At 40.2% G+C, this 25,612-nt stretch overlaps 1 protein-coding gene and 1 non-coding gene across 13 annotated transcripts in view; both read left to right on the plus strand.

Moving 5' to 3' along the window:
- Nucleotides 1-123: 123 nt before the first annotated feature.
- The window catches only part of SH3TC2 (SH3 domain and tetratricopeptide repeats 2), a 209,878-nt gene continuing 184,389 nt past the window's right edge, over nucleotides 124-25,612 (plus strand). For all 12 annotated transcript variants that reach the window (XR_010121865.1, XR_010121863.1, XR_008658873.2 and 9 more), the window contains exons 1-7: nucleotides 124-225; nucleotides 11,253-11,351; nucleotides 15,511-15,638; nucleotides 21,305-21,410; nucleotides 23,110-23,253; nucleotides 24,335-24,536; nucleotides 25,281-25,354. Coding sequence is in view for 6 of the 12 variants with exons in the window: in XM_063643223.1 (XP_063499293.1) it covers nucleotides 174-225; nucleotides 11,253-11,351; nucleotides 15,511-15,638; nucleotides 21,305-21,410; nucleotides 23,110-23,253; nucleotides 24,335-24,536; nucleotides 25,281-25,354 (805 nt within the window). In the remaining 6 variants the exon portion in view is untranslated. The remainder of the gene's footprint in view (nucleotides 226-11,252; nucleotides 11,352-15,510; nucleotides 15,639-21,304; nucleotides 21,411-23,109; nucleotides 23,254-24,334; nucleotides 24,537-25,280; nucleotides 25,355-25,612) is intronic.
- Nucleotides 5,557-5,659, plus strand: LOC129487151 (U6 spliceosomal RNA). Its single transcript, XR_008659252.1, has one exon. It is a non-coding gene; the product is annotated as a U6 spliceosomal RNA (small nuclear RNA).

Here is a 25,612-nt window from a genome sequence, read left to right on the forward strand (position 1 = left end):
GGGCCTCCTGCCCTAGCCGGGATATCAAAGGCTGCATTGTGCATTGAGCAGGCCTCGGTCCCTTGTGTGCCAGGGAGGAGGCAGGAGGAGGGACACCGTTGGGAGGCTGGCCCTTGCAGCACTCTTCTGGCCGGTGTTCCCAAGGGCCTCGGCCAGGGTAGAATGGTACACACATGGGTGGCTGCTTCTGCATCCCCAGGGAGCGGAGTCTGACCCGGGGCCCAGGTGAGTTTCCCAGGGGGCCCTTGGCCTGTGGCTTGGCCAAAGTGGATGGTCCAGTGGAGGCTCAGGAACCTGCTGGGTTGGAGAAACTTTTCTCCCAAAGATGGGGAGATGATTATGCTTTCTGGCTGCCTCTCCTTCCTCCCTGGGTAAGTGTTTGTCATGCTGGCTCTGTAAAAAGGGAGCAAAGCCTGGAAGCATCTATTTTTTCCTGAAGAAAGAGGCTTTGAGCTCGCTCTGTCAGGAGCTAAGCAGCACTGCTCCTGGCTGCCACTCCCAGGGTGTGACTAAGCCCTTCCTTCCTTTCTTCCCAAGATCCCCCAGGACAGGAAGAAAGTTCAGGCAGTGAGTTCCTCTGTGGCCTATGGGTGGTCATAAACTTGGCTTTAGTCATTCAAGCCTATTTTTGTCAGGGTTGCTGTTACTGGAGAAAAACAGGCAGTTTCCGGCCTCCGTCTATTACAGTGTGATTTGTGTGTGAGTGCATGTGTAAGTGTGTGCATCAAGTTGAGGCAATGGAGAGTTGTTGCTCTAAGAAATTGTCATCTCATGGGAGAGTGACTTAGGGTGACCAGCCATTATGGTTTGCCTGGGACTGAGGAATTTGCTGGGATATGTCAGTTCCAGGGCAACCAGCCTGGTTGGTCTCCCTGAAGCAACCTTCTTGCCTTTTTTCAGAGGAGAATCAAGGTAGGGCCCTGTGTTCTCTTGTGTGGTGTTTATCAGGATGAGTGGTGGCTTTGGGGAAATGTGGGGGTAGATTGGTCGGGGGAGGCTTGCTTGGGAGATAGGGGAACATTGCTCCAAGGAATCATTCCTAACCCTTGTTAGAACTCTGTGTCTTCCTGGAGCTCCACCATGGTTCCTGAGAGAAGGAGCTAAGAAGCATCCCCTAGCTGAGGGCTCTCTATTCTCTGACAGACAACTTTCTTCTTTAGTCTTATGACCTGGGCTTGTAGAAGGCACTCGAGGTCATTAAAGTGAACTCAAAACAACCGTATTCTGCTTCCTCTGCTTGAAGTCTTCATCTAGGCACCTTGGCACCTACAGCAGGGAATATCTCCCAGAAAAAGGCAACCCCTGGACCTAAAACTATAAGAAAACAAACCCCAAATGATGCCTTTGGCACAAAAGGCACGACTTTAGCTATGAACAATTTCACTTCTCCAGATTTCTCAGATGTAAACACTTTTCAGTCCCTCCCCCTAAGTTCTATTGCCATTGTGCCCCATGAGAGCAGAAACAGCATGGAGGGAGACATGCAGGACCACTGGTCTGGAAGTCAGAGATTGGGGCTCTAGATCTGACTTCCTCTAGCTCTAGTTAGGCAGGTGTCATCTTGGCTACTCACTTGGTCTTTGAGGCCAAAGTGTCTGGATTTGATCTTGGTTCTTTTACTTGCCTCGACAACTTATTTAACTTCTCTGTGTTTCAGTTTCCTTATCTGTAGCTTTAATGACATAATTATGCCCTCTTCATAGAGCTGTGGTGGAGATTAAGTCTACATGTGAAATGGTGAAACAGTCTGGTGCACAGTTAGTTGAGCACAATAAAATTAACCATTGTTAATTCCATTTTGATGACCCTAGTATATCTTGCTTTCTCTCTGGGCCTCCATTTAGTCATATATACAGTTTTAGGGTTGTAAACTGCTGTGTAGAGGTGTCTCAGAGAGCTCTGCTCATGTTCCCTCATCCCTGCTTCTAGTTGACATCTGTCCTTCAGCCAAATATTTCCTGTAGAACAGAGATACGCAGCTCAAAACAAACAAACAAACAAAAATATTGAAAAAGATCAAAATCATAATAACACTATCATTCAATTACTTTATTCTTTCACCTTCTTTTTGCCATTGATTACTGGCTGGCACCCCACATTCACCTTTTCACCAAGAGTTAGCCTGCTATGTATCTCCCTCGAGACTTTTCATGAAATTCCCCCATATTATTCCCTGTATGTGTCAGGGCCTTTCACTAGTAAGGTTGATATGGGTGTTGTAGGTCCGAGTCCAGTCGATCTGGATATTCCCATTCCAGATTCCCCTATTTATCCTAGAGAAAAGAACAAAGTATGAGACCCATCCTGGAGCAACTTAATAGTTGTGTGACCTTGGGCAAGTCCTTCATGTTTTCTGAACCTCAGTTTTCCTGGCTGTAAACTGTATCTAATGGTGGTACTTATCCCATGGAAGTTATGTGAGGATTAAATTGAGTAATTCCTCTCATGGACTTAGCACAGGGTCTGGCTTTTGATAACCCTTCAATAACTACAGGCTGTTTTATTGTTAGTTAATATGGGCCACTCCTACATCACTCCCTCCTCATTCCTTACTGGCCTGGAGAAGTCTGTACTTATGTTTCCTGGGGTGCTTCTGCCTTGTGTCTGTTTAAGTGGGAGTTAACAGCAGACACCAAAACAGTGAGTCCTCAGGGCTAAGGGACACAGGAAAGGAGAAGGCTCTTGATAGCACTGAGCACTGGACAGCTGCCAGACTGGTTTGCGTGGAGTGACACAATAATGAACGTTGACTCTGACTACTCCAGGCACCTGCATTCTTACATGTGGACTCTGCCTGCAGCATCTGTTCCCTGGGATGGCTCTCAATTGCTCACAGAAGTCCCCTAATCGGGGGGACTGCACATGGTGAGAGGATAGGTTCTGATCAGTTGCTATCATCTCTGACTTCCCCACCCTATCTATGAGTTGTTTCTTGCCATTGTTTAATAAGCTACAGTTGCTCACTTTGGATCACAGAGAAAGCCATGTCAAAGCTTGTCGATCAAAAAACTTCTAGCACTTCACCCTTATTTTCAATGCCTGTTTGAAGAAATTTGGCAGATTTAAGCCCTTAAATAGAAGATGTGGAAGAGATACATTCGCCTCTGTTGATCACTGGTGCTTGTAACTTTCCTTTCAACCTTTTTGGTAAATGTGAATTATCAGTATAATAAGAGGAGATCAAGGGTGAATGCTGATAATAGTAAATGATGCTTCACTTTTGAATTTTAAACGACTTGTAAAGCATTTAAAACTACTGATAATAGAGGATATTAGAATAGTTAGCCCACCATCTAGCTGTAACAAATTTTTGCATTAGGCCATGTTATCTTCAGAACTTTACCTTTTTCTTTCTCTTACTTTTTGAAGAACTAAAACATCATAAACATACTTAGGGGCCCCTGGATATCTCTTTCCAACCTCATTACCCTTCTCTCTCCACATAGTTAATAACTCTCATGAATTCAGTGGCTATGTGCTTTCACTACATATTCATGAACTCATGATCATTCCAAAGAATTGTTTTGCAGACTTTAAAACTTAAACAAAATGATATCATGATGCAACTTTTTTTTTTTGCTAAACATTATAATCTAAGATATATTCATGTGGGTAGATGTAGCTGTGCTTCTAACATGCTATTCGTCCCAACAAGGAGAAAGTGGGTTTACATCATAAAAACTGCTGATGGTAGGTCTGTTAGGTCAAAAAAGAAAAGAAAATGTGGGTACAGGAAAAAAAAACATGCAGGAAAATGTTTACTGTTTAGTCTTCTTTTTAAAGTTGAGCATGGTGGTGGGTGGGTAGGAGCAAAGAGAGGCTGAGAGAGGAGAAATGAAGGTGAATTCTCATTTTCAGCAAGTTGTTGTGAGATGTTTCCCTGATCAGAGGCCCGAGACTTTAGAGTTCTGAGGTCAGGTTAATGTAGTGAAAATGGCAAGGTCCCTACCCATTGATATGGATGGCCTCTGGCTCTTTTGCTAATTTGCTGTGTGATCTCAGTAAAATCACGACTCCTCTCTGGGCCTTTAGTTTCTCAACATTAAAATTGGGAGTGGAACTAGGTGATCTTTTAAATCCCTTCCTTCATTCATTTTCTGCAATTCTTGCCTCTTCCCCATGTTTATCCCTCATATTCAATATGTCAAGATACCTTCTCTTTTCTTGTTTTAAAATATAGCCTCATTCACTCTATGCCCTCACTTCTCATTGCCAGGGCCATAGCCCATATTCTCACACTCACCTCCCTGGATTTTCATAGCACCTCTTCAGCTGGTCTCCCTGCCTATTGGGCGTTTCTCTCCTTATCCTTCCCATGTTACCCAAGTAGAATTTTCACTTTTGTTATACCATTGCCATGCTCAAGAATATTTCACACCTCACCATTGCTTACTGTATCCATTCTAAACACCCCTGCCTGCCTTAAAGTGCTCCCGCATCTTGACCCTACCATATTTATCCATTTTAGTCCCACAGCTACCCACCTCCCCAGCATGCGCAGGCTGGCTTCTACCATCCCATGTGTGTACAAAGCTCATTCCCACCCTATCCTGCTTTCCTCCCACTTATATACATCTGCCAAGAACACAAAAAGCAAGCCATCAACTGGGGCTAATATCCAGAACAAGTATATTACAAAGAAAAGCTCCTTCAACTCAATAATGATAAGATAAATAACCCAATAACAATTGCAAAATGTTGGAATGGACACTTCCATATAAAAATATGTAGATGACTAATAAGCGTGTGAAAAAGTGATTAACATCATAAGTCATTAGAGAAGTGCACATTGAAACAATCAGATAAAATGGCCTACCTACTTAGAATGGCCCAAATTAAAAAGACTGTAACATCAAGTGTTAGTGAGGATGTGGAGCAACTAGAACTCTCACATATTGCTGGTGGGAATACAAAATGTTACAGCCTCTTTGGAAACCAGTTTGGCAGTTTACAAATGAATCTCAATGTTTTTCTGAATTGAGGGTTAGTAACTTTTTCTGATCAATAATAATAAAAATAAAACTAGCTTATATCAAAAGCAATTTATTGATTAATAACTGAAAGTCTAGGTTTTTTTTTTTCTTCAGATATTGCTAAATCAAGGTGTTCAGATGATGTTATCAGAAAGCTAACTTTCCTAAGCTCTGTTTTTATGGGTTGGACTGAATGTCAGGTGGGCTTTCTCCTTGTGGTGGGCGCCACAGCTCCAGGCTGTCATATTCATGGCTTCTAGTCCAGTGAAAAGAAATCTCTTCACTAAGTGTGCTGATGAGGGTCCTAGAACTAATTCTCATTGGCTTAATTTTGATCCGTGGCCATGGCACTGCATAACCCAGTTGGATTATGCCTGAATTGTGTGCTCACTTTTGGAGTTAAGGAGTCAGCTCCACATAGACTACATAGACTGGCTTCACATGGGTCACATGGCTAATGAAGAAGCCAGGGTTTGAGTCCAGGACTGTCTGATTGCCACTTGTTCTTAGCCGCTTCTCTACCTGCCTTCAGTGTTAGAAAACAAATGCATGCTGATTACAGAATATTTGAAAAATAGAGAGCTTGCTTTGGCAGCATGTATGCTAAAATCGGAAAGATACAGAGAAGATTAGCATGGCCCCTGTGCAAGGATGACATGCAAATTTGTGAAGTGTTCCATATTTTTGAATAGATAATGAATGGATGCTGGGCTAAATACCTAGGTGATGGGATGATCTGTGCAGCAAATCACCAGGGCACACGTTTACCTATATAACAAACCTGCATATCCTGCACAGATACCCCTGAACTTAAAATAAAAGTTGAAGAAAAACTAAAAGAAGGGTGGAGGAGGGACTTCATCATTCCAAAATGTCAATGTCATCAGAGAAAAAAAGTCATAAAAAAAGTGTATGGAAATGTTCCCAATGAAAGCAGGCTAAAGACTTTTGACAACTAAATGTAGTACTTGATCCTAGACTGCATTCTATACTGAAGAAGAAAAGATGATAAAAAGGATATTACTGATATTACTGGGTCAATTGACAAAGCTGGAATTTAAATAGTAGATTAAAGTATTAATATTAAAACAATTATTAATCAGCAGGCTGTATTGTTAGCAGATTGTGTTATCATCTTTAATATACAAAACTTTTTTCAAAAAATTAATATTTCAGTTAAATAATATCTAAATGTGCCTATAAAAAAAGAAAAATTAGAATATTTGGAAAGTAGATGAAAGTATCAAAAAGATTGTTAAAATGACTCAGCGAAAACTACCATAGACCTTTTGGTTTATTTTCTTTCAGTTATACAAATCATACATTTTTTTCGAAGGTAATTTATTCTATATGACAGTTTTTTGTTGCCTTGAATTATCTCTGGTTCTTTTACAAGGCCCAGCTCAAGTTTTCAAACTTCTTCATGTTGAAATATAACACCATGTGTAAAAGAATGCTGCAAACTGTCAATCCATGTATAACTATTAGCTGTTTTTCCTATTATAGAATGCATTCTAATTTTCCAGCTTCTTTATTGTTTCTCAGAGAGGTGCCCTTCTGGCTCATGGGATCCGAGGCCTCTGGTGAATTGGCTTGAGCATTCTCACACTCTAAGCCATCAGAAATACCCAAAGTGCTAATTAAAAACGCACACCTCAGGACTCTACTCCTAGATGTTTCAAGGTAGAGTAGGTAAAGAGGGGCTCCAGGAATATTTTAAAATTCAGCTTTTTATAAAAATGTACCATTAACACATATACACCATAGAATACTATGCAGCCATAAAAAAGAATGAGAGCATGTCTTTTGTGAGACATAAATGGAGCTGGAGGCCATTATTCTTAGCAAACTAATGTAGGAACAGAAAGCTAAATGCCACATGTTCTCACTTATAAGTGGGAGCTAAATGATAAGAACTTATAAACACAAAGAGGAAAACAACAGACACTGGGATCTACTTGAGGGTGGAGGTTGGGAGGAGGGAGAGAAGCAGAAAAGATAACTATTGGGTACTGAGCTTCATACCTGGCTGATGAAATAATCTGTATAACAAACCTCCAAGATATAAGTTTACCGAAGAACCAAACCTTCACATGTACCCCAAAACCTAAAATAAAAGTTAAAAAAAAGAATGTTGAGGTCAGTAAAGGCTTTAAGAGGATTAAAAAAAATTACCATTTATACAGAGTTGTGCATGAAATCATGTGTACAGTGTGGTGACTTTTCACAAGTGAATATACTCATCGATATTGTTTTATACAGTTGCAATTCATTCATTCTCATTGTTGTATTGGATTTATTTATTTATTTAATTTTGGGGGGATGGGTCTTGCTATGTTGTCCAGGCTGGGCTTGAACTCCTGTGCTGAAACGATCCTCTAGCCTCAGCGTCCCAAATAGCTGAGATTGTAGGCATGTGCCACCATGCCCGGTTTGCTGTATTAAGATTTAGTTATATATTATATATACATCATTTACTTGTCCATTCTAGTGTAAATTGACATTTGAATTGTAGACAAGTTTGGGTTCTTATAAACAGCACTGTTCTGAATATTTTAGTGGATGTCTTTTGGTCTTAGTGCGTGCATATTTTCAGCTTGAATTGACACTGTCAGCTTTCCAAAGATAGAACTTCAGTTTATCTTCACACTTGCAGTATATTCTAGTTGCAGTATATTCTAGGTATTCTACTTGCTCTATATCCTCACAAACACTTGGCTTTATCTGTCTTTTTTTTCATTTTAGCCAGTCTGTGTAGCTGTGTTCCATTGTGGTTTTAATTTTCATTTCCCTGATGAGGTGAAACAATTTTCATATATTTATTAGCTGTTTGAATATTGTCTTTGGTGAAAAGTTTATTCAATCCTTTTGCCCATTTTTCTGGTAGGCTGGCTACCTATTTCTCCAAGATTTTTGGCATTCCTTAAATCTTTGAATATGTTTGAATTATTTGATGACTATATATATGTATGATCAATATTTTCTTGTACTCTGTCACTTTTTTTTTTTTTTTTTTGAGGCAGAGTCTCACTCTGTCGCCCAGGCTGGAGTGCAGTGGCACAATCTCGGCTCACTGCAAGCTCCGCCTCCCGGGTTCACGCCATTCTCCTGCCTCAGTCTCTCCGAGTAGCTGGGACTACAGGCGCCCGCCACCACGCCCGGCTAATTTTTTTGTATTTTTAGTAGAGACAGGGTTTCACCGTGGTCTCGATCTCCCGACCTCATGATCTGCCCGCCTCGGCCTCCCAAAGTGCTGGGATTACAAGCGTGAGCCACCGCGCCCGGCCGCTTTTCAGTCTCTTAATTGCATCTTTTGATTAATAGAAGTTTCTAATTTTAATGTATTACTATTTATCCATTATTCCTTTTGAGGGTAGCACTTTTTCCATCCTGTTTAGGAAATCATTGGCAACATCAAGTCATGCAGATATTCTTCTATATTTTCTATAAGTTTCTTTTGCATAGACATCTTTTTAAAAACAATTATCTAAAAAATTCTGATACAGACAGTTCACGTATCACATTTTGCAAAACCTTGCAATTTTCTGCCCTAAGCCTCACAAATCCTTAAAAGGCTGTGCACCCTTTCCCCAAGCCAGGGTCCCCATCCTTGACTTCCCTTCTTCAAGGTGGGCTCACCTCACAAGTCCTCATTGTCAGTCTATTGTATTTTCTCAGAGAATTCTACAGCAGGGATACACTTACAAACTTGCCAGGGTCAGGTGTAAATGAGTGACGGAATAGGGTGGGGACCATGGTGGCTGGAGAACAAATGCCCTATAGAGCAACAGCAGCCACTTGGCCCCAGCTGACTGTTACCATATGACAATGAGGCTCCTGGGCTACAGATCTTCCATGTTTCAAAACAAACTCAAGCATCTGGGTTATGTGAAACATTTCAATTTCTAAATGATGTCAAGCAGTTCAAAGTAAAAATTCACTGTGTGGGCCAGAAAAAAATAAAGAAGATGTTTGTGGGTTTGCTGTAGTCTACAGTCAAATTTTGTCCCAGGGAAGCAGGCTGCTACTCGAAGTGTGGTCCTGGGAGCAGCAGGAGGAGCATCACCTGTGAAAACATCAGAAATGCAGAACCTCAGCTTTCAAATACTGAAGCAGAATCAGCATTCTATCAATATCCATAGGTGATTCATAGGTAAAATAAAGTTTCAGAAGCACCAATCTAGACATACGGTTCTCAACACTGGCTCAAATTAGAATCATTTGAAGAACTTATTATTAAAAAAAAGATCTATGGCTGTACTATGGACCACAAAAATCTGAATCTCTGAGGATGAAGCAATATTTTTTCTTTTTATTCTTTTATTATTTTTAATTTTTGTGGGTACATATTAGGTGTATATATTTATGGAATACATGAGATATTTTGATATAGGCATATACAATGGGTAATAATCACATCAGGGTAAATCACATCACCTCAAACATTTATCTTTTCTTTTTGTTACCAACAATCCAATTATACTCTTTTAGTTATTTTTAAATGTACAATAAATTATTGGTGACTACAGTCACCCTGTTGTGTTATCAAACATTAGATCTTATTTATTCTATCTAACTGCATTTTTGTACCCATTAACATCCCTACTTCTCCCTAGCACACACCCTTCCCTGCCTCTGGTAACCATTATTCTACTCTTTATCTTCAAGGGTCCATTGTTTTAATTTTTTTTTTTAGCTGGGATGAAGCAATATTTTTAAAAGGCAACCTAGATGATTCAAATAGGCAGCTGGGGTTCGAAAGCACTAATTTAGATCAGTCCTTCATTTGTAAGTGGGGAAAGTGAAAACTCACAAAGTGGACAGGTGAAGTGTCTTGCCCAAGGTCACTGAACTCATGTATGGGAAGATTTGATTTGTGCTCATTCTCATTTCTCATTATTCCCAAGCCAGTGCCTTTTTGCTGCAGTTGCTTTTGGTTCCTCGGGGCAGAACTGAAAAATGATCCTGTTCAACTATAGCTCATTGCTGCCAGGTTTCCAGCTAAGCTGCTTAGCTTTCAGCACTGAACAGCTAACAAGATTTACTGGATGAAGAGCTGACAGGCCCCTGCTTCTGCCTATTCCATTTGAAATCCACTTCATTCTTCATGTACATCACCCAAAACAGTGCTAACTGCTCCCACTGTGAAGAAATGGAAGGTCCTCAACTTGGGTGTCAAAATCCCCCTCCATAGGCACAGAATGGAGACACAGGCTATTAGCAGCAATATGAGAATTTAGGTTCAACATTAACCAGAAGTAAGTGTGACCGCTCCACCCCTGTTGCATTCTTAAGCTGTGTCATTAGAGGCACAGATCCAGTATGCAAAACTTGGTAGGCCTCTTTGGCTCTGACGCACAATTTTATAAGCAAATTAAAGGAGTGACTCACAAATAGTGGTTGAGCCAAGGTTTCCTAACTGCTTTTCAGGACCAGGTAATACTTATCACATTCTGACTCCATGGTACAGTTCTTGAACAGTTTTATGGAAAAAAGGACAGAATCCATCAACTAAAATTAATGTGTGAAGGACTTGAGTTTCCTTGTTGTATTTTGGGGATGCCGTAAAGGAGGCCAATGTTCTACAGCAATGTTTTTGACATTTCCTTCTGTATCTACTTCATTATGCTTTATAGGTGCACCATCTTCTTTCTTTTCAACTCTCTGCCATCAAAGTTTCCTCCTCCCTAGCCCTAGCCTGTGTCTTGGTCTTCTTTCTTCTTCTTTTTACTCCACTTCTACCATTGTGAAGACAGTAACTTTTCAGAGTTGGGAAGAAAGAGAGGCCTGACAGGACCCTATTTAAGGGGAAGACAGAAGGACAGCTGGGGACAATTATACATTTCAGGGCCATTACAACCACACCCCAATTGCCTCCCTAATGATGCCAATGTCTGTCTCCACTCCAGCCCTTCCATTATCTGCCCCTATTGAACCTTAAGCCTTGCTGTAGTCAGATCTGTGATGACCTGTGTAGGCTCAATGTATATTGAGCACCTTCAGTGTTCTAAGCCATGAGACTTAGTTCAATATGTGAATGGGGATCTGCTTTTTAATAAGATGAGCATACCCAGGCTGCTGCTGGATTGAGATGGCATGTATGACAGTTCTTTGATAATAGCTTACATAATTACAAGGCAATGGTGATAACAATTAGAATTCTTTCATGCCACTAATCCTGGAAAAAAATTGTCACTTGACCAAAGCTACAGCCTTGCTTATAACTTGCTTTGAACTTCCTTACACTCTTAAGATGACCTTTTATTTCATCTTCTCCAGGTAAAGAAACTCCTTCCAAGGATCCAGCTGTATCGAGTGAGTGTATAGCCTCATCTGAATACAAGGAAAAATGTTTTCTGCCGCAGAACATTAATCCAGGTATCCAAATCCCAAAGACAAGCCTTATTCTTCCATGTTGAGTATTGCAATAACCTCTTTATCTCTCCCATCTAAATAGCCCCTCCCTCTTTCCCTCTTGATGAAAAGATTTTGACAATGCTATTTGCTTGCTCATAAATCTTCTGTTGTACTCCATTGCCTACAAAATTAATTTTAACTTTCTCAAGCTGTTACTCAGAGCTCTTCACAATCTGGCACTTATTAGGAGCTCCATACTTATTTGCTTTGTTAAAGAAAGTATATCATAAATTAGATTTGAAGGTATTGAGAGATAGGGGTTAAAAATATTTATATTCAACATGGTACCTCAAAGAGTTGTTCATACATTGTTGCTGCTCAGAAAATGTTTGATGAATAAATACATGGGCTGCACGTGGTGGCTCTCACCTGTAATCTCAGCACTTTGGGAAGCTGAGATGGGAGGATCACTTGAGCCCAGGAATTGGGGCCTAGTCTGGTCAACAGAGTGAGACCTGATCTCTAAAAAAAAATGAAAACATTAGTCAGACACAGTGGCATATGCCTGCAGTCCCAGCTACTTGAGAGGCTGAGATGGGAAGACTGCCTGAGCCTGGGAGGTTGAGGGTGCAGTAAGCTGTAATTGCACCATTGCACTCCAGCCTGGGTAACAGAGTGAGACCCTGCCTCAAAATAAATAAATAAATGAATACATGAATGGTTGAATGAATATGTGGAGGTCACTTTTACATACTATATGATACCCAACATAGTACTTTATATGTAGTAGGTTCTGCGTAAGTATTTGTTAAATAAGTGAATAATAAATGAATATGTGAAGTGAGACTGGCTTGAGCAGAAGGGCATCTGTATGACTCTTTCAGAAACAGAAAAAGTTTTGAAATTAATGTGAAAAAAATCTTATTCTTAATACACGTCTCCCACAAAATCCCCTTTAAAAGACATCGATGAAGCCTGCAAAGAGAAAATTGTTATCAGAGGAAAGGTGCACCTGGGCAGAACTCTGTAACAGAAACTCTGAGGACAAACCTGTAGAAGACTTGATTTCTGTTGTACAGTAGATAGGACCATTTTAGAGGGCAATTCGTGTGCCAAATGATCCTCACATGTTTTTCTCATTTTTGCTTGCCCATCGCTAGGTGGAAGCGCCTAAATCTCCATTTAGCTGATGAGAAACAGAGTGTCAGAGAGGGAAATGACTTCACCACGACACAGTTAACACGTGATGAGGAAGGGCCTTGTTCAAAACCACAACGCTCCTTCGCCCTCCAAAAATATAGCTCTCCCTGTAATACAAAATATAGACTTGTGAAAAAGATTATAAATATATTTAAATAGATACAATAGATATTGTATACATGTCATACCAGGTTCTTTCTTTTCCCAGTTTCAGACGAGATCGGGCGTGTTCAGGGTGGTATAGCCGCAGGCCCAATTTCAAATTTGTCAAACTTCTTCGTTGACAATGAGAAAAACTTTGCCCTTTGTTTCTTGATATTGTGTCAATCTGCTTATCTGTCTGTCAGCTTGGACCACCCCTGGAAAAACCTGAATTACCATCTGTTGTTTCATGAACGCAGTAGAGTCAGCATTTTGCCTTATCAATGCATGAAGGCCAGTGAACAAAGGGTATCTGTAGGTGAAACTGAACTGACCTCGGGCTGAACTTGTCCATCTTTCAGCATTTTCCACCCTGATGCTGTTTCCAGGAAGGTCATGGAGTGAGAAAGGGAGATGGCTGTAGCTGCCAACCTCTCCTCAATGCAGTACAGTTGCAGACAGAATCAGTCAAACATATTATCACAATTACAGAACTGACTTTGAGAAGGATTAATCTGTGACACAATACACTTCATGAAAACTATATTGAGCTTGACTTCCTCCCTGCTATAGTGATGCAGAGGGCGCTGTGGGATCCCACTGTGGGCACAGAGGTTCTGCTCTAAGTATCAGTTTTCACGGTTGAGATCTCAAGAGCAGTCTGCTTATTTAAGTCCAGGTCTTTTGAGTTCCATATACATAGATTCATGTGCATGGCAAGGAGATTCACACGAAAGGCCCTGTTTGTCAGTCAGCAGGGGCTACTCTAAGAGATTTGAATGGGGATTTTGGATTAGATGTTGGAAGGATGGATGAGATGGGTTTGGTAGAAAGGAATCATAGAATCGGTTATTGCCAAGGTTAATAGTCATGATCACCTGAGGGCAGCCAGCCATGAGCAGTACTTGCTAGTGGTGGGGAGGTGAGGAGGGGCAACAGCTAACGCGTAATGTGTTTACTGAATATTTAATATGTACCAGGCACTGAGTAAAAAGATTTATATGCACGATGTTATTTAGGAAGCATTTTTTTTTTCCTTGAGGCAGGGTCTTGCTCCGTTGCCCAGGCTGGAGTGCAGTGGTGTGATGTTGACTCACTGTGACCTCAGCCTCCTGTGCTCAAGCCATCCTTCTATCTCAGCCTCTGAGTAACTGGGCTACAGGCATGCACCACCATGCCCAGGCCACCATGTCTGGCTAATTTTTTTTTTCTTTTTTGTCAGAAGACAGGGTTTGGGCATGTTGCCCAGGCTGGTCGTGAACTCCTGAGCTTAAGCTCTCCTCTTCCCTTGACCTCCCAAACTGCTAGGATTACAGGCAAGAGCCACTGCACCCAGTCTAGTAAACATCTTAAAACCCCTGTGGGATAGGTACTATAAAAGCCATTTTGCTAAAGGGAAAAGCCATGCATAGAGAGGCGATTAATTGTTTAGGGTGGCACAGTTATTGAAGAGCAGAGCCAAGTCTTGAGCTGGAGCCTGTGTGACCCCTCCCTGGGCTTCATCTTTGCACCGTACCTCCTCCTAGAGCTCAGCATGCCACAAGTCTACCAGATGGAGGCCTGGATGGATGGGGGGTGCTAAAGAAAAAGGGGTTGCATGATATTGGAGCATAAGCCTAGGAGAAACTGAGTGGAACAAACACCCATGTGAAGTTTACATCAAAGTCTGGTCATTTGGGAATGTCATAGAAGAGCTCATTTGCAGCCACAGCATTTTCAGGACTTCTAGGTTAAAGACAGGCCTTTTAAAGGTAGACGTCCACAGCTGCCTTGTGGACCCAGGCCAGCATGATAAGGGTCATCTCTAATGTGCTGAGGAATTTGCAGAGGTCCTGGCAAGTTGAGGCTGCAAGTGAGACCTCTGTGATGATCTATTTCAATGCCTTCTCAGTTTATTTTTTGAATAATTATTAACAGGATTGCTACTTACTGTCTAAAGAAGACACATTGCAAAGTGTAATTATACGATGAACCTCCTCAGTGTGGCCTTTCTCGACAACACTATCCAAAGGCATCCCCTGCCTTCAAACACTCCATCTCTCTGTCTCTTGACTCCATTAATTTTTTTTCACAGTGCTCTTCTCCATCTGAAACTATTATGTTTGTGGAATTTCTTGCCTAGTTATTCACTTACCAAGAAGAATACAAGCTCCATCAGAACAGGGACTGCCTGTTTTGTTCTCTGCTGAGGAGCCCGTAAAACAGCTTCTGGCTTATAGAAAGCTCTCAATAAGTATCTGTTAAATGAATGTGCATTTTGGAGAAATTAAAGGTAGACTTTAATACATTAATTACCCTGATAAACATTAATAATTGCAGTATCAGAAAAAACAGGTTAGAGAAAATGTGTATATGTGTAATGTGTACATGTTTATATATATATGTGTTTATGTGTAATGCACAAAGTATATGTCTATTACATATGATAACTTTGACATATAAGTACATTTCCTTAAATATGGACAAAGTCCTATTGATTCTAAACTTTCACAAGTCATTCACAGGGAGTGATGTATGTCCTAGCTGGTCCTGTGTCAGCACCATTACATCAGTGCCAGGCAGTGTAGGAATAAACCTTGTACAAAGCAGAAATAACCAACGTGAGTGCATCAACTCCTGCAATTCCAGAGCCCTCCTAGGTTCAGTATGTGTTTTTCCTCTAGGGAGGACTATTTAAAGGGGTGCTCCAAGGAGTGTTAAGACCACTCTGATCTGTAACTAATGAGGACACCAGTTGAGGGTTCAGGTATACATGCAGGGGAAACTGTGGGCTTATCTAACTCTTTCTTCCTTTTTATTCTATTTCCAGCCTGATCCTTCTCTCTCTGTTCTCTTTAAGACCTGACACTCTCCTTCTGTGTAAAGAGCCGCTCCAGGAGGTGTGTAAATGGACCCCTACAGGAAGCTGCTCGGAGACGGCTCTGGGCGCTGGAGAATGAGGACCAGGAGGTGCGCGTGCTGTTTAAGGTGAGCATGAAGGAAACAGGTGAATGCTGAGTGCTGACTTGTGTCAGTCTGCTACAGGATCCCCAGCACCTAAGACAGCATCTGGAACAAAGTAGGCCCTTGGAAAAAACATCTAATAGGTAGACTGAATGAATGAAAGATTCTGTGCACATTCTCTGCACAGGAGTGGATAGGAATGGGCAGGAACTCTGAATGGGGCAACTTGGAGTTGTTGAGTTAGAGAAAATTTGGTTTCAAATCTTCTATTAGTTGTGTGATCTTTGACAAGTTACTTAACCTATATAGAATGGGAATTGTTATAATACCTACCTCATTAAGTATACTTTTTTTCTAATGTGGTAATTTCAAATTCTTTTTTTTACTGTGATACAATATACATAACATAAAATTTTCCATTTTAATCATTTTTTAAGTGTGCAATTCACTGTGGCACTAAGTACATTCACAACCTATCCACCTCCAGAACTTTTTCATTATCTCAAACTGAAATTCCATATCTATTAGACAATAACTCCCATTATCCCCATGTCTCAGCTCCTGGTAACCACTAAGTATATATTTTTAAAGTACCAAGATTGCCAGTCAAAAAACAATACCTTATAAATACTTGGGTGAGAGGAGGAAAAAAACAATAAAGAAATAAACCAATTTCTCATCTTTCATAGTAGGTAGATAATATCTTCATTTGTTAAAACCAAGGAAGAATGGTAAGATCAAATTATTTACAGTTTAGGATGTACTAAGTAGGAGAACTAAAGTCAGAAATGGAAAAAAGTTGTTTCAACTAGAGGAAGGGAAAGGATAATATTACTTTACATAATAAACTAGTATGTTCTAGTTACTGTTTACAATTTCTGCATGAATCTGGTACAAACTGAAGCAGAAAAGTGGTCTAAATGTCATGCAGCAAAGAAAAAGATGATGTCTGGTTTTTCAGGGGGGAAATGAGACTGTATGAGTAGAGAGCTTGGCATTGTGTTTGGTGATACGTGTTCCATAAAAAGTAGCTACGTTTTTTTTTTTTTTTATTTTCTGGTCTTAAGTTTTATTTATTTATTTTTTTTTTATTTTTTATTTTTTTAATTTTTAAGTCTTTTTTTTATTATACTTTAGGTTTTAGGGTACATGTACACAATGTGCAGGTTTGTTACATATGTATCCATGTGCTGTGTTGGTTTGCTGCACCCATTAACTCGTCATTTAGCATTAGGTATATCTCCTAATGCTGTCCCTCCCCCCTCCCCCCAACCCACAACAGTCCCTGGAGTGTGATGTTCCCCTTCCTGTGTCCATGAGTTCTCATTGTTCAATTCCCACCTATGAGTGAGAACATGCAGTGTTTGGTTTTTTGTCCTTGCGACAGTTTACTGAGAATGATGTTTTCCAGTTTCATCCATGTCCCTACAAAGGACATGAACTCATCATTTTTTATGGCTGCATAGTATTCCATGGTGTATATGTGCCACATTTTCTTAATCCAGTCTATCGTTGTTGGACATTTGGGTTGGTTCCAACTCTTTGCTATTGTGAATAGTGCCGCAATAAACATACGTGTGCATGTGTCTTTATAGCAGCATGATTTATAGTCCTTTGGGTATATACCCAGTAATGGGATGGCTGGGTCAAATGGTATTTCTAGTTCTAGATCCCTGAGGAATCGCCACACTGACTTCCACAATGGTTGAACTAGTTTACAGTCCACCAACAGTGTAAAAGTGTTCCTATTTCTCCACATCCTCTCCAGCACTTGTTGTTTCCTGACTTTTTAATGATGGCCATTCTAACTGGTGTGAGATGGTATCTCATTGTGGTTTTGATTTGCATTTCTTTGATGGCCAGTGATGATGAGCATTTTTTCATGTGGTTTTTGGCTGCATAAATGTCTTCTTTTGAGAAGTGTCTGTTCATGTCCTTCACCCACTTTTTGATGGGGTTGTTTGTTTTTTTCTTGTAAATTTGTGTGAGTTCATTGTAGATTCTGGATATTAGCCCTTTGTCAGATGAGTAGGTTGCAAAAATTTTCTCCCATTCTGTAGGTTGCTTCATCCCTGGGATGCAAGGCTGGTTCAACATATGCAAATCAATAAATGTAATCCAGCATATAAACAGAACCAAAGACAAAAACCACAGGATTATCTCAATAGATGCAGAAAAGGCCTTTGACAAAATTCAACAACTCTTCATGCTAAAAACTTTCAATAAATTAGGTATTGATGGGACATATCTTGAAATAATAAGAGCTATCTATGACAAACCCACAGCCAATATCATACTGAATGGGCAAAAACTGGAAGCATTCCCTTTGAAAACTGGCACAAGACAGGGATGCACTTTCTCACCACTCCTATTCAACATAGTGCTGGAAGTTCTGGCCAGGGCAATCAGGCAGGAGAAGGAAATAAAGTGTATTCAATTAGGAAAAGAGGAAGTCAAATTGTCCCTGTTTGCAGATGACATGATTGTATATCTAGAAAACCCCATTGTCTCAGCCCAAAATCTCCTTAAGCTGATGAGCAACTTCAGCAAAGTCTCAGGATACAAAATCAATATACAAAAATCACAAGCATTCTTGTACACCAATCACAGACAAACAGAGAGCCAAATCATGAGTGAACTCCCATTCACAATTGCTTCAAAGAGAATAAAATACCTAGGAATCCAACTTACAAGGGACGTGAAGGACCTCTTCAAGGAGAACTACAAACCACTGCTCAATGAAATAAAAGAGGATACAAACAAATGGAAGAACATTCCATGCTCATGGGTTGGAAGAATCAATATCGTGAAAATAGCCATACTGCCCAAGGTAATTTATAGATTCAATGCCATCCCCATCAAGCTACCAATGACTTTCTTCACAGAATTGGAAAAAACTACTTTAAAGTTCATATGGAACCAAAAAAGAGCCCACATCACCAAGTCAATCCTAAGCCAAAAGAACAAAGCTGGAGGCATCATGCTACTTGACTTCAAATTATACTACAAGGCTACAGTAACCAAAACAGCATGGTACTGGTACCACAACAGAGACATAGATCAATGGAACAGAACAGAGCCCTCAGAAATGTTGCCGCATATCTACAACTATCTGATCTTTGACAAACCTGACAAAAACAAGAAATGGGGAAAGGATTCCCTATTTAATAAATGGTGCTGGGAAAACTGGCTAGCCATATGTAGAAAGCTGAAACTGGATCCCTTCCTTACACCTTATACAAAAATTAATTCAAGATGGATTAAAGACTTACATGTTAGACCTAAAACCATAAAAACCCTAGAAGAAAGCCTAGGCAATACCATTCAGGACATAGGCGTGGGCAAGGACTTCATGTCTAAAACACCAAAAGCAATGGCAACAAAAGCCAAAATTGACAAATGGGATCTAATTAAACTAAAGAGCTTCTGCACAGTAAAAGAAACTACCATCAGAGTGAACAGCTACTTTTTTTTGAATTTTATTTTATTTTTTTAATACCTGGAATTCAGGAACTGGGAGACACTGGCTGCTATTGGTACTGTAGATTTTCCTTTATTTTGAGTCTCATTTGGTATGGCAGGAGCAGGGTTGATTGAAAAAACTGGTCTGCTGGGCTTAAGCTTGAGTCAGACATACTTGTGGGTTAAAGTTGAGGCCTGGAGTCAGCTAGATCTGAAATCTAATCAAGGCTCCGCAACTTACTCCCTGAAGGTGACCTTGGACAATTTACTTAACCTCTCTGTGCCTTGGCCCTCTTGAATATACAACCGGGATAATGCCATTTTTCATTAGATCTAAGATGCCATTGATTATAAAATGCACTGTTATTTTATGTACTTCCAAGAAAGAAAACAAATGCTGCCAGTTATGGTTGATGACATACTTCCTTATCTTTTAGTTCAGAAGTGGTTAAATGTGATAAAAGCACATTTTGGAATGGACCAAATACTGTCACTGCATTCTCTTCATAGGGCTTTTGTGGGAGTTAAATGACATATTGCTCATAAAGCTCTGGGTGAAGTGCCCGGGATGTAGTAAATTCTCTGTAAGTTGATTTTTACCTAGCACCCCTTCCCTAATGATGGATCTGGGGCCTCCTGGGGTTTGGTATGGCAGAAGGAACCCCAGAGTTCTGATTTTACTGAACTGGGGCTATTCTTCTGGATTCTTTTATCTTCTTCTTCCTCTAAGTTTCCCTCATGATAGAGCTTCTGGAGTTGGTACTGATGACAGGACCTGGCCTGTTGGAGGGATGTTCTGACCATCACTTGTTATAGTCAACTCCAGAGGCTTGGACAAACAACAGATTTAAGGGAAAACTAAGTCTCGGCAGTGATTCAGACCTGCTTATTTTTTAGGTATTAAAAAAAAAACTGGGCCTGGTGCAGTGGCTCATGCCTGTAATCCCAGCACTTTGGGAGGCCAAGGTGGGTGGATCACGAGGTCAGGAGATCGAGACCATCCTGGCCAACATGGTGAAACCCGTCTCTACTAAAATACAAAAAATTAGCCAAGCATGGTGGTGGGTGCCTGTAGTCCCAGCTACTCAAGAGGCTGAGGCAGGGGAATCGCTTGAACCTGGGAGGTAGAGGTTGCAGTGAGCCGAGGTTGTGCCACTGCACTGCACTCCAGCCTGGCGACAGAGCGAGACTCCGTCTAAAAAAACAAAACAAAACAAAATAAAACAAACCCCAAGAGGCTTATAGTCTTCCTCTAGCTCTCCTTGTGAGCATTCAAATTGGAATGCCTTCCTGGGGGACAGTTGGGTGACTGTTGACTGCATTTTAGGATTGAAAATGTGCATATCCTTGCATTTCCAATTGCACCTCTTAGAAATACTTGTGTTAAAACAATTAAGAATGTACACAAAGATTTAGCTATAAAGATGTTTATCACAGTACCATTTAGGATTTTAAAAAATGTAAAACAATCCAAACATGAAACCATAAGAAAATGATAATAATTCATTATGTTAATGCAACAATGGCACATGTAACCATTAAGAATGGTGTAAACTTTGTGATGACATAGAAGATGCTTTGCAAAATATTGCTTAGCAGCAAAAGAAGATTGCAAAATAATTCATGCAATGTGATTCTATGTACGTGAAATAGTTATATGGAAACTTGTATAGGAAAAAAGATTCAAAGTTATTACATGAAGGTGTTAACATTGATGATCTTTAGGAATAGGGACTAGGGATGATTATTTTTGTGTGTTTTGGTTTTTGTGTTTTCAGCTTTGTATTAATAAAAATAATCATTAGACATAGATTCACAATCAAATTTGTTTTCAAGATGCCTTCTATGAATCATCGTCCTTTATCCTCCCACATACACTTTTTTTTTTTAACACAAAAAGTAGCATTCTCTGCACATAGTTCTATTCCCTGGCTTCTTTTTGCTGCTGCTGCTGTATAGCAGTATTATATCTGGAGCCTATATCAGTACACAAAGAGCTTCTTTCTTCTTTTCTGTGGCTGCATAATACAATATTTCACTTTATGGATAAATTGTACTCCATTTTAACCAATCTCTTATTGATGAATATTTAAGTTGTTTCCATTTTTTGGTGATGTAAAAATCAATGCCATAATCAAGAAGTTCATACAGAGTATTTGGTCTATATACGAGCTTGCTAATGGGACACTTCTGTCATCCCAGGCTGACTCATTGTTTCCTTTACATAGGACCTCTCAGCAAGGTTGGTCAGTGTCCAGTCTCAGAGGGCCCAGTTTCTCATCACTTTCAAGACCATGGAGGAAATCTGGAAGTTCTCCACCTACCTTAATTTAGGTATGATACAAAGCAAGCAGGTGGAGGATGACCTCCTCCACAGTTTAGCCAATCTGTAGGGCTTGACATTAAGGAATTGGCCTGGCTCTGGTAATTAAGAGAAATAGAGCCTTAAAAAAGATGGTTAACTTTTGAAATATCACAAAGTGCCTCAAACTAAATCTAAAGCAAATATTAACTATTATTCTAAAATGCCATATGAAGAAGTTTGCTTTTTTGTGTCCAGGGAGATCCTTTTTTATTAAATAACCAATCAATTGGAAAACAGTTATTGGTCATCTACTAAGTTCAAAGTACTGAAATAGATGTGAACTTGGTGCTAGTGTGTGTGTGTGTTTTAAACTATTGGGAACTAATCTTGAGTAAGATCAAAATAGCTGCTCAACATAGTCAACAGCAAAGTTCCAGGTGTTTTTTCACATGTATTTGGAAAAGAGTTAAAAAAGAAATAGAGAAATTATCTGCTTATAGCAACCTAAGGCTGCAGCGTTTTCTAGAAGGTAAAGAAGGACACTGGGATGCAGCATCAGTTCCACCGTGGTGGGAAATTGTTCACCTGCCTTCTCCAGAGAGAACAACTTATAATGGGGAAGTTAAAGTGAAGTCAAAAAAAAACAAGAGGTCACCTAATTTGATGGATGTTTTATATCTCCCAGAAAATGCTGGGCTCCATGCCGACATACACAAGGACAGATTTTGTGCAGGGGTGGAGGGTCAAGACGACTCATGACTGGAAAACATAAGGTATAATAACTTCTCCTCTTATGGTCTGGAGATCTGCTCTCCGCACTACACATCTCCTTCCTGACCATCAGACATCCTCACTATTCAAACTGTGCTCCATAGACTGGCTGCGTTGGCAGCACATAGGATCTGTTAAAAAAAAAAAAAAAAAGGAAAAGCTCAACCCTATCTCAGACCTTCACTAAGCATTTGTAGTTTAATAAGATCCCCATGTGATTTGTGTGCACACTAAAATTCAAAAGTGCAATTATGGAAGATACATAAGGCCTAGATCAGCGCAATGGACAGTCAGGATGGAAACAGGCTTTTGCATCTTAGGAAAAAGAAAAAGCCTCAAGAGAAGCAATACGAGTAGTTCATGCTTATGGCCATGTTTAAAATACTATATATAATTATTAGAGTTTTACAATTTACATAGTTTTTAGTCTGCTTTTACCAGAGAGATCTTCTGGGCGTTGGAGGAGGGGCAGTGTCAGAGCTGGTGGGTGGAAGCAAATCCTGACTCCTGAAATTCACTGAGGGGGAACCATGTAGAACCTCCTCAGGCATTGCATCATCAAGGGCACAGTGGTTTGAACCTCAGGTCAGGAGAACTTTAAGGAGGCACTAGGAACCCCCATAGTCAACACTGCAAACTTGGAGACCTCCATGGATGTATTAGAAAAAGGCAGTTGGTTTTGGTCATCTCATTATGCATTTATGGAAACCCACAATATGTTGAAATAGTAAATAACATTTAGAAACGTCTTGTATTTCCCAACAGATGTTGAGAAGACTCAACTCATTCTAGAAAATGTCTAGCTTTGCCTCTTACGCTGTTTTAATTCCAGTTAAATGGCAGGTTGGGGCTTGTGGTCTGGGAATCAAGCTCAGGAAGGAATTTTCTCACTCTCTTCTGTGCTCAGCTATGTCAGAAATCATTTTGTTCAGAAATATTGTTGGCTTGACTTCTTAGGCTACGTATCCATGTGTCTGGAACATCTCCTCTTTGACCACAAGTACTGGCTCAACTGCATATTGGTGGAGGATACAGAGATCCAAGTGTCTGTAGATGATAAACACCTGGAAACAATATACCTGGGACTCCTGATACAGGAAGGTGAGTGCAGCATAGTGATAGAGATGGGATCTTATTCAGATATTTGCTACCAGAGGCCCTGAAATAAGCAGGATGCAAAGGGAGGGAAAAATCATTCAAACATGGAATGTTCACAAATGAACCCACCTGTTATAATAGTACTTCGAACATTCCTCTCAGTTCAACACTGACATTACATGAACAGCTGTGCTGGTCAGTCTCACTGATTGATGTTAGAACTGCTTGGAGAGTTTTACTAAGATATCCGTGCCAGGTCTCCACTTAGGCCCATTAAATCTCTGAAGGTGGTGGCCCAGGTATTGTCATATTTTGGAAAGTTTTCCACGTAAGTCTAATGTCTACCCAAAATCGAGAAACACTTTTCTAAACATGTGATAAAATTTGATTGTAAAATAAAGTTGCAAATGTTGCAAAACTTGAAGTTTTTTATGAAATTGAGGAAAGTGATGTTGAGGAACCTCTTGGAGCACCTCTTGATCTGTTTATAGGTGAGAGTCCAATCAATGTTATCATCTACCAATTAACAACTATGAGGTGGATAGGCCTGATGACATCACAGACACATGGAAAGAGCCAGATTTGCATATGATATTTTTGCAAAAAGGATTCTTCTTATGATTGCATTGCACAAATATTACATGAAGGAAAGAATTTAATATCATGCTATTATAAAACTTATTGGAGTAATTATATTCACCCAAACTAATTTAATCAGTTCTTTTTTGGTTCTAATTTTAATCATGAGGTTGCAACAATAAATGAAATTCTATTAAATATAAATATATTTTCACAAGTTTTCATCTCTTTTTCAAGATAAAGTCCCAATTAAGCCTTTTTCTCATAGATTATTAGAAATGTTGGTGTCTGTTTTAACTGAATTCCCTCTCAATGGCTTTTTTCTTCCTGGTATCAGTTTTCTGGGGATCATAAGGCCTCTTTTAGTGTCTCCCCTGTGAAATGTCTACTTTACTTTGAGGAAGAAAAGTACTCCAGCTCTGGATAGAAACATTACTTTGTGTGATAATCCCTTTTCACTTCTTGCTACTCCTTAGAAAGCCATTGCTTTTTTCATTATCCACAGGCCACTTCTTCTGCAGAGCCCTGTGCTCTGTGACTCCACCAGCCGAGAAGGAAGGGGAATGCTTGACACTTTGCAAGAATGAGTTAATCTCAGTGAAGATGGCAGAAGCAGGGTCCGAGTTGGAAGGCGTGTCTTTGGTGACAGGTCAGCGGGGCCTGGTACTGGTGTCAACCTTGGAGCCTCTGCCTCTCCCTTTCCACCAGTGAGTAGCCATCTGCCTCCTGGGAGCAAGTCCCAGAGCAGACTGAGGTCTGCACAGAACAGAGTAGGCATTCTTTCATATATGGGCATCCATAGTGTGGAGGAGAGAACAGATTCTGGGTGGGTCTTTATCTTTCTGTCTTTTTCTTTTCTTTTTTAACAATCAAGAATTTTAACAATCTGATGAAATTGGAGACAACTCTAAATTTCACATTGGCATTGTATCTAGGAGCAAATATACCGCATGACCGCCAATGTAGTGTTTCCCCATGTATGGACTGGGGACCACTTATCTGGGCCTCCTTAGACTCTCTTGGGGTTGAGTCTAGGAATCTGCATTTTAAATAAACTTCCCAGAAGATGCTTTTCACACTAAAGTTTAAGTGTTCCAGATTCCTGCTGGAAGATATGATAAACTTAAATATACAGATTGACAATAAACATTACCCCACACCATGGACCTGTGTGGCTCTGGCAGACATCTGACAGTTCAAATGTAAAGGGATTGTTTGTTAGTTATTTAACTGACAAACTACTTTCGGAGCCACAAAATATCCCAGGTCTGCTAACTTCTCACCTTTTCACAGGTCCTGGTAGAAAGTAAGTTCTCAATAAACGTTTGCCATCATTTAAATAAGAGAAAAAACAATACTCATCATCATCATCATTATTCTGATGGACTGTTCTGTTCATTGTTGCAATTTTTTGAAATCTGTGTTTGCAAACCCCATGTTTTCGTTGGCAGGTGGTTCCTAAAGAATTATCCAGGAAGCTGTGGCCTTTCCAGGAAGAGGGATTGGACAGGCTCCTATCAGATTGGTATGGCTGAGTCAAAAACATAGTATTGTTAGGGAGATAATGTTATCCTGCCTCTCAATTTTATCTGCAGGTTTGGAGTCAGTTGATGTGAATTTCTGTCTCATCTCTGCTAAGAACTGGATTGAGGGAAGCCAGTTTCTGTCTGTGCACATGGTTTTTCCTGCCTGTAAAATGAGAGGTCTCAATCCAGGGGGCAGCTACAAATGCCTGCAGGTGTGGGCAGGACACACAGATGCTAGAGGGCCTGGATGGAAGGTG

The sequence above is a fragment of the Symphalangus syndactylus genome, chromosome 7 (genome assembly GCF_028878055.3).
Source record: "Symphalangus syndactylus isolate Jambi chromosome 7, NHGRI_mSymSyn1-v2.1_pri, whole genome shotgun sequence".
Classification (NCBI taxonomy): Eukaryota; Metazoa; Chordata; class Mammalia; order Primates; family Hylobatidae; genus Symphalangus; species Symphalangus syndactylus.